This window comes from Nematostella vectensis, chromosome 8, assembly GCF_932526225.1.
Source record: "Nematostella vectensis chromosome 8, jaNemVect1.1, whole genome shotgun sequence".
NCBI lineage: Eukaryota > Metazoa > Cnidaria > Anthozoa > Actiniaria > Edwardsiidae > Nematostella > Nematostella vectensis.
Window position 1 is genome coordinate 9,973,743 of NC_064041.1, and position 20,751 is coordinate 9,994,493.

General features: G+C 40.4%; 1 protein-coding gene across 1 annotated transcript in view; it reads left to right on the forward strand.

Moving 5' to 3' along the window:
• The first annotated feature begins 3,820 nt into the window (after positions 1-3,820).
• Positions 3,821-20,751, forward strand: part of LOC116611693 (E3 ubiquitin-protein ligase rnf213-alpha-like) — a 66,108-nt gene continuing 49,177 nt past the window's right edge. Inside the window, exons 1-20 of the mRNA XM_048731856.1 lie at positions 3,821-4,165; positions 6,901-8,099; positions 8,245-8,438; positions 8,606-8,845; positions 9,595-9,803; positions 10,083-10,384; positions 10,536-10,780; positions 11,090-11,287; positions 11,607-11,799; positions 12,462-12,514; positions 13,686-13,980; positions 14,350-14,448; positions 14,776-14,892; positions 15,089-15,293; positions 16,315-16,629; positions 17,148-17,758; positions 18,049-18,208; positions 19,105-19,322; positions 19,706-19,935; positions 20,573-20,726. Coding sequence (XP_048587813.1) covers positions 3,979-4,165; positions 6,901-8,099; positions 8,245-8,438; positions 8,606-8,845; positions 9,595-9,803; positions 10,083-10,384; positions 10,536-10,780; positions 11,090-11,287; positions 11,607-11,799; positions 12,462-12,514; positions 13,686-13,980; positions 14,350-14,448; positions 14,776-14,892; positions 15,089-15,293; positions 16,315-16,629; positions 17,148-17,758; positions 18,049-18,208; positions 19,105-19,322; positions 19,706-19,935; positions 20,573-20,726 — 5,424 coding nt within the window. The 5' untranslated portion in view covers positions 3,821-3,978. The remainder of the gene's footprint in view (positions 4,166-6,900; positions 8,100-8,244; positions 8,439-8,605; positions 8,846-9,594; positions 9,804-10,082; positions 10,385-10,535; positions 10,781-11,089; positions 11,288-11,606; positions 11,800-12,461; positions 12,515-13,685; positions 13,981-14,349; positions 14,449-14,775; positions 14,893-15,088; positions 15,294-16,314; positions 16,630-17,147; positions 17,759-18,048; positions 18,209-19,104; positions 19,323-19,705; positions 19,936-20,572; positions 20,727-20,751) is intronic.

Genomic DNA, 20,751 nt, shown 5'->3' on the forward strand with positions numbered 1-20,751 from the left:
CCGCGAGGAGTTCGGGAGCGAGGTGTTCGAGTAGAACTCAGGTTTAAATGCCACGCCGGCGGCTTTGAACTCACGGCCGAAAAATGGTTATTCCACCCTCCGTAGGTTGGCGGCCCTCCTCGTTTTCGCGGCCCACCGCCATTTGCCCCAAAAAGTCGTGTACGCGCAAGTCCTTGGGCTTGCACGCGCCCGGCCTACACCCTAATTATTCATGAACGCGAAACACCTGCAGCCCTAATTATTATTCATGCATGCGAAACACCTGCGGCCCTAATTGATTATTCGTGTACGCGAAATCTATTTTGCCTACATTAACTTTTGCCGATTGTTTATGTACGTGAAATCGATTTGGCCTTCATTAGCTTTTGCCGATTGTTTATGTACGCGAAACATTACCTGCCTGACATATAGAGACGGGGCTGGGAGGCCCGGAGGGGCGATCGGGGCCTCCCAGGCCGTTTCACTGAAACCCCCCAGTCCCCCCCCTCGGGCGGCTCTAGACAAGGAGATAACGCATTATCGACTGGTGCGGAAGAAGTATAAGCGCGCCTTTGCCGTTACCCATGCTGTGTCTGTGGCATCCGGCATCGCTGCAGGGGCGCTTTCCAGCGCCGGGCTGGGAGTCTCTTTGAGTGGGATAGGGGTTCTGATCGGCGCTCCGCTGGCAGGGGTCGCTGGGCTGGTCGGTGTCGTGGGCGCGGGCGGGGGGGTGGTCTCTAGGGGTCTTACGAGCAAGGTGGCTAAACACGAAGACACGATGGTTTTAGCGGAGAGTAAGAAAAACTCGATCAGCGAGCTGGTCTCTAAGGCTCTGCAAGGCGGGCTATCTCAGACGAAGAGTTTCGGCTGATACTTCAGGAACAAGAGAGATACAACGCGCTCAAGGCCGCTATCAGAGCCCGACACGGCCCCGCACCGCGTGATAAAAAAAGCGGGAAAGGGCCCTCCCTAAAGGCACGCGAAAAGGCGAAAAAGAGGCTGCGAAAAATTCGCGAGGAGTTCGGGAGCGAGGTGTTCGAGTAAAGCTCAGGTTTAAACGCCACGCCAGCGGCTTCGAATTTACGACGGCCCTCCTCGTTTTCGCAGCCCTCCCCGACGCCATCGCTATTTGCCCAAAAAGTCGTGTACGCGAAACGCGCCCGGCCTACGACTGCCCTAATTAATTATTCATGTACGCAGCCCTAATTAATTATTCATGTACGCGAAACGCGCCCGGCCTACAGCCCTAATTAATCATTCATGTACGTGAAATCGATTTGGCCTACATTAGCAATTGCCAAAAGCTTATGTACGTGAAATCGATTTTACCTACATTAGCAATCGCCAAAAGCTTATGTACGTGAAATCGATTTGGCCTACATTAGCTTTTGCCGATTGTTTATGTACGTGAAGCATTATCTGCCATATATATAGAGACGGGGCTAGGAGGCCCGGAGGGGCGATTCGCGCCTCCCAGGCCGTTTCACTGAAACCCCCCGGGCCCCCCCCCCCCCCCACTCACTGTCCTGATCTGGTAAAAAATTGTAAGAAATATCCATGTAAAAGTATACTTACATGAAAGGCAACCTCGATTTGGATATTTGTGTCTTTTTGAATTTCTATTTCCATTTAACTAAAAAAATTATACTTTTTATTTATGATCTGTTATGAATACTTTGTTCAAATTTGACTTTCCAAAAAAAAGAAAGGATAGAGAGGATGTGTATTATAGTGACTATCCACTGAAGTCGTTTCTAATGTGACCTCTTGGCTGACCAGAAACTATAATACGTTTTATAATAATTGCAAAAAAGGCAAGAAAGGTATAAGAGCATGCATATAATGTAAGACTTGCCACCATTATAGTAATGCACTTTAAGTCCTTGTTAAATCTTTCAGAAAAGCTCTTGTGGGTAAGATTATGCTGCCACTCAAACAGTCTGTTATTTCCCTGTAATAATAACAGCCTGTTATTTCGCTGTAATAGATAATTATATGTAACGATAAGGAAAATATCCTGAAGTTTTTCTTTTAAGGAAATAATCTGCTGCATTGAGTTTTGCAACTCAAAAAGCTTTATTGTTGACTGTAAAATAACTTAGTTTACACATTTCCCTATTATGATGATCATTTTTTTTTACTTAATGATTATTGAAGTTGTTCATATTAGCTGTAAACATGCTACTCTTACTATTAAATACTAACTGCAGGTATTGGCCTGCCAAAATATAGTGTATTAAAAAGTACCTCTGAATGGTGTCAACCTTTTTCCTTTAAGGTCTTGTCCCTAACTGTTGACATCCAGCAGGATAGACGTTGTCAAGTGGTTTATATGTCCAAGCTATTGACCTATTTGCCTTGATTCTCAACATTTTATCAAACCAGGAAATAATAGCCACAAACTGGGTATTTTGAAGCTAAGGCAAGGTAGTTGGTAGCTATATAGGGTGAATATGTTAACCAAATGTTATGGGAGAGCTTTGCCGAGCTCTTTGTCAAATGTTATTTGACCCATTCAAACCAAAATAGATGTCCTAAAACAATTGAATATTTTATATTGTAACTTTATTAGCCCCATCTACATTGATCATGTCATTTCTATATCCTTCCTCTGAATATCAGTCTGTGAAAAAATCTTATAATTGATAAGGGGTCCAAGCACCAGGTGGTAAATGGACCAGGAGTTCATTTCCCCATGTGATCCACAATATTTCAAGAGCCTGAAACTGTTTGAGTGACAGCATCATCTGTCCATCAAGAACTTTTTTTTAAATATTTTACAAGGGCCATTACTATAATGATGGCAAGCCTTATTACAAGCCAGGATGACAGATATGCATGCTTTTATACACTCCTGGCCTTTTTTGCATAGATTTTAAATCTTATTATGATTCTGGACAGCAAAGAGGTCAGACAAAAGAAAGTAAAATTTGAAAAAATTAAGGTACTGTAAGTATGTAATACTTTAAGTACTGTATTCATAACAGATCATAAGTTAAATGAGTAAGAAACAAGTATCATACTTTTACATGGTTATTTTTTACAATTTCTTACCAGATCAGGGCAAGTTGAGTCCAGGGCAGGTCATGAGTGTTAATATTTATGCGTATCATGACTAAATTATTTCTTATATAAGTTATATATAAGTTTAATATAAATGTAAAACAAAAAACAAGACATAAACCTCCGTATTTTACTTCTTACACTATTGTTAGTTAACTAGAAGTATCAAACACCTTATGAATGATAATATGGCCTCTCAGCGAGAGAATGTCGATATCGAAACAAATGATCACTTATTTCCGAATTTTTTGCAAGAGTAAGAAAAAATGTCCTCGTAACAAAGTTTGAGTCCACTTATGGAGAAATAAATAGTCCAAGGCTAGTAAGAAAATGTTTCTTTCTTTGTGGCTAAAAGGGTTCAGAAATTAGGAGGCATATGACGATGTAGGAAGACTTTGAAAAGCAAGTGCCGTTTTCCCCCTTCTCGGCCGCCATTTTGGATTCCTTGAGACAAAGTCAATTTTTCCGCCCTGTCATCTGATTGGCTAATCCGTGCGTCTAAAAATAGCATGATCCTAGGGAACGCCGTGACACTTCTATAATACAGATGATTGCCCCTACTTATAAGCCCCTGCCTAAATCGAGTGAAAACGGCCGGTACTTCCGACTCTGCCGCCATCTTGTTTGAAAATAAACATTGGATAATTTATGCTGAAATCCTGGGTGTAGGAGGAGTCACGTGACCGGCCGATCCCAGGCCCTTTACCTTTTTCCCGACCCAAATGACAGGAAATGGAGAGGGCCCTGGGAACGACGTCGAGAGGCTCGTTTGGCGTTCCAGAGCGCGAGCATTTCCGGTAGGGGCATTTTTTGCAATTTCTTGGAAATAGCTAGCTTTTGAGGTTGGAAATAGAAGTCATTGCATTTGAGTCGTAGAGCCTTTTGACTAAAGACATGGAAAGCTTACGCTGATCTACATAAGACAAAATCGTCGAGATGAAATGCCCGAATCCTATTTGTGACCCACCGGAGTTTGTCAAATCTCTGTTTGAAGCAGGAGTCGGACTCTATTTCTGTCCCGCGTGTGGCGTTCCTCTCAAAGATCAATGCAGCAAATCGGAAACAGAATTAACTAATGCCTCTACCACAGTGTCCCCAAACGACCAGTTGCCCCCTAAGCAAAGTAAGTTTTATATCCATTAATCTCTGGCCATGAGTTTCTTTATGATGATGGTGCATTTTGCCTATTTAATCAATCGTAGCGATCTCAAGCTCAATAAATCTACATCAACTTTCTAGAGTGTATGCTCACAGAATCGACCTAGATAGTATGTGTGAGGGTTTTCATAGAGTAATTCGTAGCTCAAATGTCTTCTTTTCTGAAATTTTAAAGTGTTTCTTTGGGAGAGAGAAAGTGAAAGTAGGAAGTGAGCAGTTCGTAGTTCTACAACAACAGCTCGCAGGGGCTTCTGGGGGTATACCCTTATCATGTATTCATGTAATTCACTGAGTGCTTTATAGACATGGGGCAATATGAAATCATTTTACTCATTTCAACAGCCATTGTATCATTTTTGCATTTTCTTGATGGTGCTCCGGTATGAGAAATGGTATTGAAACAATCTTTCAAGAACAAATGATAACTATTCAATTCTGCATGAATGCTCGCATATTCACAGCGCTCGCTCAAGCGTGCAACCAGCATTTTTTATTTAATTCTCCTAGTGTATTTAAAAGTTCACCTCAGATTGATATAGGCTACATGTGTTTGTATTTTCATTATTTCACAATTCAAATTATTTACAGTTTATATAACAAAGAGGAAGACCAGCAACCATGCTCATTTGCATGAACGAGAAATTACATTTTGGTGACAATTGAATAGACCAAAATGACTACCGTAATTGTTTCAATAAGCCCCGGCCCTACCAATCGATAATTCTGATGATCAATAATAATCGATAGTAATCGAAAAAAATCAATATCAATCAATCGATTAATATCGGAAATTTGATAGAAATCGATAACGTGAAACTGTGAGTATCAATTATTATCGATTTTTATCGATAATTTAGCCCTTTTTATCAAAAGGGCTAAACTTTACCATTTGCAAACCACATTCTCCATATACAAGATAACAAAAACATTCCATATAATTCTTGATAAAATATTTTTGAACACTGCTTAGCCGTTTAGCTGATGATGTATAAGTACGAAGTACGTATAATACCATGTATAACTCCCTGTTCATACTGTTTCTGCCTGCCGGCCGTAATTGTGAAATTCTGAAACTGGAATGTCGTGGAATCCCTTCATGACAACTTCAAATGTTGTATCATTACCATCATATTGAAAGTACTTGTGATGAAATAACATTTACGGATGCACACAGGCCCAGATGCTAAAAGTATCATTCCCTGTTTATGCGGTAACGGTTGATAACAGATTCAATTTTCCAGCGGTCAGTTTTAAATATAAGAAATCGATAAAACCCGATATGAGTCAATAATAATCAATATGATTGAGTGCTCTTGTCTGTAAGTATTGATTATTATCGATTTCCAATCTAAATCAATAATAATCAACTGATTTATATGGATTAATATTGATTAATTCGATTAGTTTCCAATTATCGATTTTTATCGATTGGTAGGGCCGGGAATAAACACCCCCCTCAAATAATTGCCTCCACCAATAAGTACCTCATCTTAGAAGAAAAATATTAATAAGCACCTCTCCCAAATAATTGCCTCACCTAAAACATGTTGCACTTTTATTTGACTTTGACAATAACTTCGTTGACTGAGTGCTAGAAGGGAAGTAACTTGATTTATGATAGGTGATCGATTAATGAGTTTTCTGTGTATTTAGGTCTAGACGGTTCTTATTAACTATTTTTACTGGAGTTCATGAATTACTTAGGATGTAAGAAAATCATTTTCGAACCATTAAAAGGTCGGCGGGTTACAGTTGTAGCACACCCTGTATTATTCTCTAACATGCCCCTGAATACCATTATAGAGACCACACTGGTGCAGTCGAGCTAGCCTAAAAGTGTGTGTGTGTGTGTGTGTGTGTGTTGGGGAGATGGGATTCAAGACATCCCTAGAGGGTGGTGCCCAGAAACCCTTGTCATAAACTCTTTTTCACCCAAATTCTTCCATATTTACCACATGCTATCATACAAGCAATCTGATTGCCCACCCCTCTCCCCCTGTCCATTTATAGAACCATAGCAGGGGAAGGGGTACTTTGGGTGCAGCCATTATGCAAATTTGACCTCTCAAACAAGAAGTTTCATATGTAATAAACACCCCGATCTTGGAGGTAATTTTCGCGTCAGAAAAGTGTGTATTATATAAACATGAGTAAATATGGTAAAAGTTTCATTGTATCAAACATTTGTATCTAGTTGTATGTTTATGAGTATGGGTATGAGTATGGGATTTGCTGATTTTAGAAAAGTTAGCAGCACTTTATTATACGGCTCTCCTCTTGTTTTAATGTAAATCTGTGAACATGCTGGTTTTTTTCACATTCGTACAACTTTTTTTGGCTGCCCAATGTGGGGGGGGGGGGGGGGGGGGGGTTTAAAGGTGTTGGCAGGTTATGATGAAAGAGAGGAAGGGCTCACAGAGTTTTACAAGAACATGGATGTAACCAAAAGCCTTAGTCGTTGTATGAACTAGGGGGTGGTGATAGGGTGGGGTGAAGGGGGCAGTCCCCATTTCATTCTTTATCTCTCTGTGTAGGCGATCTCTTCTTCCCTGCTACAACCCTGATGGCTGTAGGTGTATTTAGTGACTATCTTAATATTTCACTCCATAGATGAGGGGAGGGGTAAAATGGAAATAAGCATAAGATATAAGATGGCCATCATCATTTCCTTTCAGACTTATTCTCTTTTTATTCATATAGCAACTGAGGCCCGGTATGCACCTGGTCCAGACAGTCCAACCCCTAGCCAGTCTACCCAATCATCGCATGTAACTGTACATGTGACTGTAACCAAAACCGCTGAATTACAGACCCCAATACCCATCACACCTGCCCTTCTTGGAGTTTCCTCACACGGCTACAACAATTCTTCATTGCATCCTTTGTCACCAGAATCTCAGCATCTGGCAGAAATAGGGCAGAGTTCTGCAGAGGTGTTGCCTTGCACTGGAAACAATGAAGCTCAAAGACTGAAAGAGGGTAGCTTGAAAGGAGAGGCTTTGGCTTCACATGACCATGTGGTTGCTGACAAGCAAGGGCCCAAGGCCTTTGTTCATGAGAAGTTTCAAGAGAACCAGGGTGAAGTCTATCAGAAGGTTCCTACTGAACATGATGAAGAGCCATACAAAGAACTTGAGAAAGAAACGACTTGTGTCAGTGTTTCCAAGTCAAGTGAAAAGGAGAAGACATTTGCAGCCCCTAAGATACAGGAATCAGAAAAACTTCTTGTGCAATCTCATCAAGCAGCATCTGTTTATTCTGCAGATGGAACTGTCATGTTGGGAAGAGAAATTAAAACTCCACCAGGGTACAATGTAGGGAACAAAGAATACACTCTTACTTCAGGAAATCTTCAAGAGAACATCCCAGATCTAAGAAATGACCAAGAGAGCACCAAATTTCCTAACAGTGAACAAGAGATCATAGAATCATCTGGTAAGCAGGGTGACACAACATTTCCTAAACATGAGCAAGAGATCAAAGAATCATCTGGTAAGAAAGAGAATACTGCATTTCCTAAACATGAGCAAGAGATCACAGAATCATCTGATAAGCAAGAGAACACTGCATTTCCGAAACATGGGCAAGAGATCACAGAATCATTAGGAAATAAGCAAGAGAAGAACACATCCCCTAGACATGATCAAGAGAATGTTCCTCAAAGTCTCACCAATAAAACTGTAACTCTTTCACTTGAGCTAGAGAACACCACATCTCCTGGACAAAAACCCGACAACTCCATACTTAAAAACCACCAAAAAAAGTCAAGTATTCCCTTGCAAGACAATCAGAAAGACTCTGAGGTAGTAAAGGCAACAGCCACAGGGGATGCATCTCATAGCCATGAAAAATCTGACCAAGTATCATCTGACACAGCACTTGCCGATGTAAAATCTGATGTAAGTTATAGTGCAGGCATAATTTTTGAATGGGATGTTTTGATTTTTTCTTGCTTTAATGTATTATCTTAACCTTACTGGAGTTGTTATCATAGTTTATAGCTCCCCAGTTAAAGAATTTATAGGCTTGTATTCTCTTTTGTAGGTTAACATACAACTGGAAGATGGTGAGAGTGGCGCATCATCGAAAAAGGGAATGACTAAACACGAGAAAAAGAAGGCCAAACGGGCACAGAAAAAACGTGAGAATCAAGAAGCAAAGCGTCAGAAGAATGCTGCTAAAATAAAAGCAAAACAGGAAAAAGGAGCAAGTAATGAGGAACAGAAAGCTTCTAATCTGTGAGTAAACAGTGAATGTTTTCATTCTGCTTTTAGCACAATCATCCTGTGCATGTAGAGAAATATAAAAAAAACACTATCATTTGATTTTTGTGATTATTTTCTTACTGTAGATTATAGTGTTTATAGTGTTTATTTCTTAGATTATATTTTGTTTGTAATACTAGACAACAAAACTTCGTTGAAGATCAAAAGATGGAAGATGAAGCGGTCTCTAAAGAAAATGCAACAATTCCCCCACCGCCACCACGAGATTTTGATGAAGACTGTCTTACTGTTGTTTTCCATGCCATATTGTCTCCCAAGTTTCCATTTGATCCAAAGAAAGATTCGGTTCACCTGAGATTTGGTCCCCAAGAGCTTGGCAATTTTAAATACAATTGGGTGGATGTTAGTGTATTAAGGTGGTAAGCAGCCCTCTTCATAAGATCTTACTTACTATACCCTATAAGATGATTGATCAGTTATCATTTTATAATGCGACACACATTGCCATGGCCACCATGACAGTTTTAGGAAAGCATCTAATCGGGATTAAAAATCAGCTTGACTGACATTAAGCCTTGTGCAGACTTTGCAGAAGTTGGCCTAGCAATGTTGGTGCAGTTTGAACACCGTTTTGGGAAGTCCTAGCGAGGTGTTGGCGAAACTTTGATTGAGTTCAAACTTTTGCCAGCACTTCCCCAGCATCTCCTTTGTCCCACATGCAACTTTCTAATTATTAGATTAAATTCATTATTTTTCGTCGCCGTCTTTAACAACACAAGTAAAATGGTGGAATCCATGGTTGCCTTTGGTCCCTTCAAGCAACAAACGCCAGTCACTCGCGAACTTATTTCCAACTAACTCCGGCTTAGCACTTTATCAGCAATGCTGGCGGGTACTGGCACAGGGCTTTAGTAGTCTTTATTTCTTACATATATTTATGTGCCGAGTGTGGGCATTAATTTGCTAACCATCCTCCACTAGCCTCCTGTACAGACAAGTCCGTTAAAATGATGATCATGACCATGATACTTGGACGTAACGGGCCTTGAAGTACTGGAAGTGGGAGGGGCTTTATGGTAGGGCGGTAGGAGGGAGGGTGTACGATACATTAATGATGATTCTGTTGATGGTGATGTCTTTTATATAAGTATTTTTCGCTGGTTTCCAGTGGTCATAAAGATTTACTTCGTCTACATGGAGAGGCAAGATTACCAGTCCGATTTTTTGTTCCCCCATCCCGCTCGTTTTCTTACAAGTACATTGTGGCCACATGCGACAAGAAAGACATTAATTTTGAGCATCTGGAATTTGAAGCATATGCCGGTGAAATAATTAATCGTGAGCTTGTGCCAGGAAAGGGCAGCATCAAGAAAGACGGTAAGATTTTCTTATTGTTCAGATAGATAGTGGTCTTGAGGGTTCAAGTTTGTGCCTCAGTTGCATTTGTCTTGAGTAGTAGAAAAGTGAGTGAAGTTACAAACAGGTGTACCGGTGTAATAGAGATACCACTGTGGTCCCTTTCACAGGAGGGGGAATCTACTGTCAATGTGGAGTTTAACCGCCTTCTTTAGGACTTCGGTTATAAGTTAAAATGCGGCTGAAGCTATTTGAGTTTTAGACATGTATTCTGTTTTACATGTACATTTTTCGTTGTAGGCATTTGGCACCAGTATGACGGATTCGTATATCCGCCCTCTAAGACAAGCTTCAGAGAATGGCTTTCTAGTTTTTTCAAAAACACTGACGAGTTTGTCAAAGGCAGAGAGTGTGCTGCTGTCGAATTTCTCCCGAAATGGAAGGGGTTTGTGGCTGCTGGCATGGAGCAAGACAAAGTAGAGGACATTACTTTGAGTCAGGCGCTGGATCAGATACTAATGAACAAATATTGCATGTCATTGGTTTGCACAAATTCAGGACATGGCCGCCGAGATAGAAGGCCCAAGCTCGACTTTAATAAGGTTGGTGTTTTCTTTCTTATAATTGTTTTACAAATACAACATTATCATATTAAAGACTAGATAATATTTGCGAATGAGGTATTTTTCTAGTCCCCGGCTGACTGAAGTCAAAAGATAAGGTGTTTAACTCACACCATTCTTTTTTGCCAAGGTGCTTCGTGAATTCCTCACTAGAAAGATCCATTCAAACACCTGCAACACACCAGGCAGTAAAGTAGAGCGTGTGGATCGCCTTGTGTCCAGCCTTGGTATTGCTTGTACTGCACGCAGACATAACGTTAAGTTTGACAAAGCAACACTCTCAAAGCTTGTCCTCTGTCTGAGGGTTCTTCCTGATGGGCAAGGAGGGTGTGATTTCGATGACATTGAGAAGGATACACCGAAAGAAATGTGGGGGTAGGATGATAATTTCATTTGATATGCCAATTTTACGTGGTTAATGTCATGGGCGAGTTTGAATTGTTGTATGGCGCAGTCTTTTCTTTGTAAGTTGGTTTTGGTAAAATATCGTCTATCATCCCTACTAACTTACAAGTCATCATCATGAAGGCCATTGATTGTATGTTTGACTAAACGTAAAAGCCTTCTCATGCCCTACTTTTCTTACTTGGCCATGAGTGGGATGCATATTGAGCTTACCATTGTGTTTTTGATGAATATCTAGAGAATGCTTCCTGCCATTTAATCTACATGTATGTCTTGCAGGGAACTGGTCGAAGCAGTTCTTTACATATCGAACTGCGTACATGAGTTGCTTATTCAACCATCTATGATTCTTCTAATGGTTCCCGTCATCCATCTGCTGAGAGGGGACTGTACCCCATTCAAAGAGCTTTCCCCAAGTTTGCTAGAAAGCAAAGAGAAATGGTGCTTCTCATCTAAGATACCGGAGGTTATTTGGCGGTTAGTGGGATTCGTCTTGATAAACAGTTATGGGCGAGGTTTTGCGATGTCCAAAATACTCAAGGTTGGGTTAAGCGTAAAAAGTCGAGAATTAGTTCAAAGATGCAGGCACTGGTTAAAGCAGTACTGGTTCTGGCTCAGTGTGTGCTTGGCCAGCTTGATTTTGATACAAAATTAAAAACAAACCAACGAACAAACGAGGCATGGTTACGCCAAACATCCTTACCTATGCAGATCCATGTCATGACATCCGAAATGCATCCCTGTTATCGACGCTTGATAAAGTGGTCATCTCACTCATTTCCTGTGTTTTTTCTAGGCCCTTCGATCTCTGTGGTGGTGAAATCAAGGAGATGTTTCCCGTGGACCCGCTACTTCGCCGACTGTTTTTGTGCTCAATTACTATCATTGAAGACTTAGCTGTAATCAGCTCAGACGAGGCATTCCCTGTTCACGAAGTCTGTAATGTCCTGGCTGATTGTCTTAAGCGATGTCGACACATATACAGCAATGTGAGTATGGTATAAGCTCTATCTATTGATTTAGGAAGGCACGCTTTTATGCCAAGAACACTGAGATTAATTGAATATCCTGAAATGGCTCTTTCTGCTATTTGCAAGCCATATATCCGAACGATATGTATTGTTGTATTAATTTGCATGTATCCACCATTGTTTTTATTTGGGTATATACTCACCCATAATGTAGAGTTTAACAACTGGGGTGTTAAAGCTGTTGTGGGATGAAATGGGATAATATACATTAATCAATTTACCATGCACATCGCTAGGGGGGTTCACGGGTTCGAAAAACCCCCAGGGCTCAAAAAAGTTTTTTTAAATGTGCTAGATTTTGCGGTTTTGTGGATTTAGGTGGGGATAAAAAGCCTGCATACTAAAAATATGAGAAGGGGATACCGAAAAAAAAAAGCCGGCAAAGACCAAAAAAAACAGCCGGCCGCTATTTTGAACCCTGACCCCCCCCCCCCCCCCCCCCCTGCACTCGACTGGAAGGTCCGCTCTGATGAAGGAAAATCACTTCGAGCTAGGACAAGCTACAGAGAAAATGGTCCGCTAAATGGGTAAACGAACTCCCCCGCCAAAAATCCTGGCTGCGGGCCTATTTACTAAAGTACTTTTGAAAAATCATAATAGCGTTTTTTTTTTCACTCTAGATTCCTCAAATCCATGCAAGCTTGGAAAACCTAAGCTCCCGCGTTTCCTCTATGTGAGTATAGCGGATCCTCTCTGTTTCGCTTCGCTAAACTGGTGAAGGAGCGATCATGAAAACGTGCGACGCTTTGTAAAGACCGGTTTCAAACACGCTTGTAACGTTGATTTTTCTCTCGCGCGCAAAAAAAATCGCCATGACAGATTCGTCCAAAATTGCATCGTAAGTGACGTATTCGTGTGTGTTTTATGGGTATCTTCATTTTCTTTTTCTCGTTTGGCTCTCTTCCTTCTGTGATGTACATTTGAGTAAGTTCAACTTACTAATCCTATCCTATAGTATAGGATCTTTTATATTGAAATGTTTTGTTATAAATAACTTTTGTTTGTTTTGTTTTGTAATAAATAACTTATGAGTTATTTTGAGGGAGACATTCTTACTCGACTCGAATTTTCCTAAGAACATGAAGTATTAAATATGTGAGCTCAGCGTTTCTAGCACCTTGCTTGTATGGTATTTGCCATTTACCCCTTCGACCAAGAGATGACCAATGATGACAACCCTGGAAGTTTTTTTCCCGTTTTAGAGAATATATCCTGTATTTTAATACAGAAAAGGCTTTATTTTTTCTTTGATTTACGATGTTTTTAGATGATTACCAAGTCTGGAACGCTTTTATCTATGAAATACCTGTCTTGATGACTACAATAACATAAACTGTAAGAATAAACTCAGACTTTATTTATACCTCTGTTTTGGACCACGTTCCTTTATCCTTCCGTTTAGAGAAAGCTGATACACCTTTTGTTGTTTTTAGCCCAATGGAAGCTAAATTGCTGTCTTCGTATGTACGCCAAGTACAGGATCTTATAAATTATTTCGATTAGACATGACCAAAGACCAAATTCGCGTATTTCAAACCATCTTAAAATGTAATTACATTGTCGACAAATAACCAAATTTCTTGCCACCTAGTTTAAGCAGGGCTCTTTGTACCCTAAATAACCTTTTATAACTACTGCCATGGAAAATGGTAAAATGGACCAACGGTCTCCCCTCCATATAGTTAAATGCAGCGAGTGTAGTAAGAACTCCAGTTTTGGGAAGACATGAATATTGCGCCTATGTTGGGAGCATTTTCTTAGCCTTTTTCAGAGATCTATAGCATGTCGCCTTTGTATACTACCCATCCAAGTCAAATTCATGTATTATTTAACCATCTTTTTAGGAATGACATAACGGCAGGGGTGACAGCTCGCTCGGCACACCTTCTTCTTGTGGCTGTGTTGGAAAAACAATCTTTCAATGTTCCCGCCTCAGGTGAACCTGTTTTGTACTTGACTGCCATCAAGCTTTTCGCCGCCTGTATCAAGACAATGAACAAGACATCAAAAAGTTCGGAAGGAAAGAATGGGCACAGGCAACTAATGGATGAAGCAGTCAAAGCCATAAAAGATACCATAGAGAAGGAGTATTACAAAAAGATTGAACCTTATTTAGGAAAACAAAAAGTCGAAATAAAGGTGAATAATTTGTAATTAAAAACCTTTAACTTGAAATTGGCTATTGCAATTCGATGCATCCTCAAAGTCTGAGCAACAGCCATTCATTCATGGTTATGCGACCACCTTAAAAATCTATTTCTTGTGTGGAAATATCGCGTTGTGAGTCATGACCTTCACTTGTCAGTTTTGGTATTCAATGGTGTTTCTGCGCGACAGTAGTAAACATGAAAGTTTTTGTCGATTGGTTTAGATGGTTTAGATTGGCTACTCATAAGAATCCTGAATTCTGGGTGGTGGAGAAATGCCATCCTTGATCATATCATATTTAGTATACTCTAGTATAAATGCACTTTATATATGTATCATTTTAATTGTGTTTGTGTATAGACTTGGTCCAAACTTATCGCCGTCGCGTCAATGGACGAAGAAGACAAGCGCTACTGGGATGACAGCTTGCTGGCGATATTTATTTCTCGGGTTAAACAGGTTGGTTTAATCATTAACAGGTTGGTTTAATCATTATTCCCGTGCATAGATACAGTTAGTTCATGGTTAACTCATCTTATTTTGTATCTGTGAAGAATAGTGAAGCTACGAACAACCCCTTTTGTCCCCCAAAGCGACCTCTACCGATATTTTGAGGTCCTCCAGTATAACCTCAGTTCTTGAGCAAAACGGGAATTACTTTGAAAGATTGCTTGTCTAGATAACAGGGAAATTAGTAACATTGTTGTCGAACAGATCTGCCTTGAAAGTCTGAGATGCCCTGGCTATAAGGACAGCCACGTTTTATACTATTTCCATTTCTCAAAGCTTTCTGATGACAAGATTATTGAGCTGTTTGGTGACCAACTACCAGATGATGTTACTCCTGTCATTGTTGGAGCTGTCACTATCGAGCTCTTTGAGGCAATTAAGCGCATTGTTGAGGTATGTCTGTTCAATCTAGATCTTTTTTCTCTAGCTTCTCATTACAGAGGGATGGTGCAGATGTTAGCGGTGACTTACATACCCATCTTACATGTATGATTATACTGCATGGTAAAACAAAAGTACATACATATAAAGACCACGTCAGACCGGAACTCTCGATAATGTCGGCCTCTTTTCTATGCTTTCTTTATAGAAAGGAAGGGGTGGAAAAATGTCGTTCGAGCTATTGCAAAGAAGTTCTGAAGGTAGACAACGAACTAAGGTGCGAGAACTCCTCTCTCACATGCTCGAGGATGCCTGGCGTAAAGCCACCAATGGAAAGTCCAAAGTCATCGAGTATGATTTTCTGCATCATCTATTCACCTGGAAATCGTGGGAAGGATTTCTGGATTTTTATGGTAAGCTTGCTACTCGCGTCTTTTTAATATTTTCAAAATTTATTGTGAGTAGGAATATGAGAAGGAATATAAGGCTTTGTAAAATATTTTTTTTAGAAACAACAACCAAAAATGATAACGGTTTCCATGCAATCAGCACTTTTTAAACATTAGCCTCAGGGTTGTCCCTTATAAATGCCCTTGGACCGACCTAACTACCATGTTTTGCTTAAGCTTTTAATATTCTTTTTAGATTTGTTTAAGATGATCTAATAAGAATATGATTATCCATCTTCATTTAGTAATTCGGAGATGTAGCAGCCCGCTCGTGAGGCCTAACGTAATTGGCTGGATTACCTCATTGTTTTATTGTAGTCCCGTTCTACTGTTTTCCCCCGTATTCTTTCTTTTCTTTTTTCTTCACCTCAACTATAGGCTTTGACGATTTTATTCATTACATTACTACAAAAAAATTAAGCCGCCATTTAAAGAAAATCTTGGACCCGCCCCTGCGCACTATTGCTGCAATACGTCTCCTACTCAACATTAATTCTATCATACTAATATTGGTCTTAATTCTTGTAGCATTTGCCATCTTGAATTTGATTCTCTTGAATTGCATGCAAAAGACTTTCGAGCATGTCAAGCTTAAAAAGTAGTGCGGTTTTAAATAACAAATTTTAATTTGTTTAAAACAATTATAACTAAATGCACGCCTAAAAAACGGCGTCTAAATTGCCAGGCATTCTCTTGTCTATTTCGACCGTGCAAAACGTGCATTTAAAGCGGCACATGAAAAAAAAGCGGCGTTTAAACTAGGCCTAAGGTACTTCTAAGTATTGTTAGTCTGTTATAAAAAAAGAGAAAATAAATATAAAAAATGAAAACCGTTTATTTGCTAGGAGGAAGTGTGAATAAAAGATTGTTGTTTCGCATTGCATCATATAATAGGGATCTTACAGGGATGTTGATATTGCTGTATCCCATTATTTACATTTTTTATTTATATTATTTACATTATTTATTTCACATTATTTACCAGGAGCGGCTGCAAGTAGAGAAATGTGGTCAGATGAGGCGTGTAGAATTATGGAGAGAGCCATTTCGAGTATTGGACGAGTTCAAGAGTGTATCTTCGATGGGTCGATTACTGTGAAGACCCTGAAGTTGGTCCAGCAACACTCAGACGACTTCATCCACCTTTATTGCCTTGTGTCTAAAAATGATGACAAGCTGCCCTCTGCGAGGTCTGTAAAAGATAACCTACGACAGCGGACGACAGAACTCGGGATATTTGATGAACTCAGGAAAGAGATTTCGACCTACATCAAGCTCTGTTCTTCTGGAAAGGAGAAAGGTGAAGTTTGTTTCTCATTTGTTAGGACTTCTGCTTTCAAAAGGTTTCATAACTTGATTTTTGTTTTTTGTTAACAAAAATATCTTGACCTTGATTTCTTGTTAAAAAAGACAAACGAAGACATCTTTGGCCGTGCCTAGCCGCCTCCGCAGGCATCTCGAGTGTTTTTGTAATTTTTCCGTATTTTTATGAATTGGTGTTCTTGTGGCGAGTTGAACCGAAACCGGAAGCCGGAAAAGTGAAGGGGGACAAAAAAAATCCCTCAAAATACATCTTTCCCTCTAACCCAGGCCCCAACCCCTTTCATGAACACGCCACAGGAAGCCCAAAGTCGAAAAAAAAGCCTTTTTCCCAAATCACTTGAGACGCCTGCGGAGGTATTAACACAGAAACGAGTGCCACTATCAAACTATCAAAAAAAATTTTCTTGTTATTCTTTGGCTTGTCGCCGAACATTCTAAAAATGTATGTCTTGGAGGCCACTTTTTAAAGATTATACTAACTTGTTTCTCCCGTAGAAACTTTCGAACTGAAGTCTCTAAAAGCAAAAACATCTGAAGACATTTTAGAGCGATCCATGTCAGACTTGTTTACATACCCAGAGACGAGCACTACTCCATCCAAAAACATATTCTTGGAATTCTTTGGCCTATCACCGAACTTTCTAGAAATGCTGCCTCTTCTGACGGTTGCCTTTGAGAGCCAATTGTTCCAAGTTTTCTGGGTTAAACATTGCAAGAAGGCGACCAATCAAAAGAGGGAGAAGAACGAAATGCTAAGTGGGCGCCTGACACTGGAAGATGTCTATGGTCATGTCTGGTCGCCCTCATACTCAGAGTGGCAGAGTACAGGTCGGGGACTGCTCGATGGGTCGAGCACTCTTCGACAGATAGACAAATTTTTCAGAGATCAATTGAAGGCTGATGATGTGGAGAGAGAACTTAGAATTCTCTTCACAAATGTGACCGGGCGAAGTGATAATGAAAAGCTGGTGAGGGAGCGCTTGACACAGATCAGACAATACTTCAGTCTGCAGGGTTATGCTAGGGCGGCTGACACTATTTGGAGGTTCAAGGACGCTGTGGGCCTAACTGGAGACTTCTCTGTCTTGGACGATTTGCGCAACCAGGTGGGCCATTCAATAATTAATAATTAAGATAATTGAATGTCACAAGATTGTACCCTCCACATTTTAGCACATCCTGCCCTACGTCAGCAAACATTTAAGCAAATAAGATGTACATGTCAGTAGCGAAATAAGCCAACTTCAACTGAAACCGAGTCCATCACACATGGCAATCGAGTGATCGAATAAAGTATAGAAATATTATTTTGAATATTTATTTATATGTTTATCTGTCATTTTTTAACCACTTTGGGACTAACCACTTTCTACACTGATGTCTTTACTGTTTTTAGACGTCCTCTGAGTTTAAGTCAAAGCGACTGGAGAGTATCGATGATCGCTTGACTAGTGCGACTGGAAGCCTTGAGAAGATATCCCCAGAATATTCCAGTTGCTTCCAGGCCATCGCGGACTGTGAGGCATTGGTCAAGTGGCTGAAAGAGACAATCAGAGGTAAGCCAGGCCCTATCAAAACAACATGTTGCCGCATGTTTCCGCCTAAAACTACTGATCAAATATGTTCCCGCCAAAAACACAGGCTACCTACCTTTACCATAGGTAGTTTAGGGTAATATCTCTTTTTGCAGACTTACACTTCCGGGGCCAGTTGAACAAAGCCTGAATAAGTTATCAGCTGAATAGCCGCTATCCACTAGATTAATCCTCTATTCAGGGTATTGCTATCTGCCGGTTAAAATAGCGTTGCACAAAGCGTGGATAGAAGGTTCGATTATTATCCGCTGGCTTACCATCATTTGCCACTAAGTGGCTCCCCTTTGCTATTGTAAATATACCAATCTAATATGCAAACCATAACAAAATGGCAAGAGGTACTAAATATGTTAGAAAACAAACAGTAACTGTTTATTGAGGCACGTAAGCTATGAAATGATCAAAGGGGATAGTGTTTAGCTTCTTTCTGTCTCGGGAAGTCACATCTCTCGACAAAGCAAGCAATAATGGACCCAGTCCTACCAGATGTGTATGTAAGTTCGTAGTTCGTGGTTGCCAACTATGAAATGTGTGTTTCTGGTGTGTTCCAATTTCCACTGTGTCTGAATTCGTCTCAATTCTGGCAATAACTAAGAAGACAATAGGTCATTTGATTTTCTCTTCACTTTTTTTCGGTGGATAAAATTTTGTTGGACCGCACTCAACCGGATAACTTTTATTCGGACTTCGCCAAATGTATAGGTTTTAACCGGTTGATAGGACTTATCCAAGCTTTGTGCGACCGGCCCTTGACTTGCTTTGCTCTCAGTTGCGCTATGATTTAAGTCGCTATGACTTCCTAGTGAGACAGGTAGAGATCTTTTGGTGTATGCTACTTTGATATCTTTATTGTCTAGACACATCCGCGCTGAGCACACTTGTCGATTTGGCGATGATTTCCGCTGGCGAGAATGACATGGAAGTAGATCGTATTTTCCACTTCCACACCAGCTGCCTCAGCTTTGCGCCCCTAATCTTCAACCTGAGTGAAGAACGCGGGTTTAAGGAGCTGATGATGATTTGTGAACCTGTTTGGAAAGCTTTCCAGCAAGACAAGGAACTGCCAAACAAACTGGTAATAATTTCCAGATACGGTGCTACGCGCGCTCTCATTGGTTGATATAGCTACAGTGCTACGCGCGTTCTCATTGGTTAATATAGCTACAGTGCTACGCGCGTTCTCATTGGTTGATTATGCCTGATGCACACTAGCGACATATCGACACAGGCGCGCACACTCTTTTATTCTTATGTTAAGCCCGACATAAAGACATGGACATTATAACATTAAGAAAACAAAATGTTTTTTTTGTATTATTATGTCGTTTTGTACGTGCACTCGGCCAAAATGAATGTAAGAGTAAATGAACGAGACCGAAGGCAATAAGCGATATACATCCAGTACATAGATTTTAAACAAAAAGGATAAAGGTTAATTTTTTTCGCTGTACTCTTCAGAGAGAGACCAACCGACATCTCGAGTGGTTAAAGGGAGTGAAGAATTCTCACGGATCAGTAGAAATGTCATCGATCATGCTGGCGAAAACCATAAACCAGGGCGGAGTTTACTCAGTGGGATTCCTTGACACCGGAGTAGACTTTAACAGGAACCAAGTACCGCTGTCCGAGGGACAGACCACCCTTGATCAAGTGATCACTTTGACTGTGCCTGTAGACTATGTCAGTAGGTCAGTGTTCAACTACGTAATTACCGCCTTTTTCTATGTTTTTTTTTCTAATTTTCCTAACTTTGATGTCTTCAAGTGATTTTGTACGTACCAGATTTGACTTACCATAACCATGTTTTCCTGGCCATGTCTAACCTTGCCGTACGCAAAACCTTTCCCTTTTTGTTTGATCCCATGCCATTTCACCGTATTTCGCAAATGTTTTATGAGCAACCCATCCTACCTTTTACTGTACTTTTGCCGGGTTCGCCTTAAGGCCCTGTCACGTACACTTTTCAGTTGAAACTTGTCTAGCTAAAACTCACACGTGAAGTGTTTCTGCGAATTTTTTCGCGGAAAGTGGAAGTAAGTTCTTGTTGCAAGGGAGGTCACACGTAAGAAAGCGCGCGTGCGATTTGCAATTATTTGTTTGCGAGACATGTTGCAAGAGAAAAAAAGGTGTGAGAGGGCCTTTACCTGCCTCCAATCTCTACCTTCCATTAAACGAAGGTAAGCAAGTGAAACGCTCGTTAAACGTCCCTTTAATGCCAATTTGTTGACAGGGGTACATCTTCTATCTGATGTCTTAACGTGATCTTGACTGGACGGCAAATTTTCTTGTCTCAAATCCCTAATTCTGGACTGTTTTTGTTGATAGAAATGCAAGAGAAGAGGACGAAAGCGAGAAAAAGACGATGTATCTCAACGACCTGAAAGATCTGCAGAGCAAGTTGATGCTTATAGCTGGCAAAACAGCTCAGCTTCAGAACAAAGAAATAGAGAGTGCTGAAGAGATCAACGCTTTTGTAGAGGTAAAAACAACGCATGCGACCAACC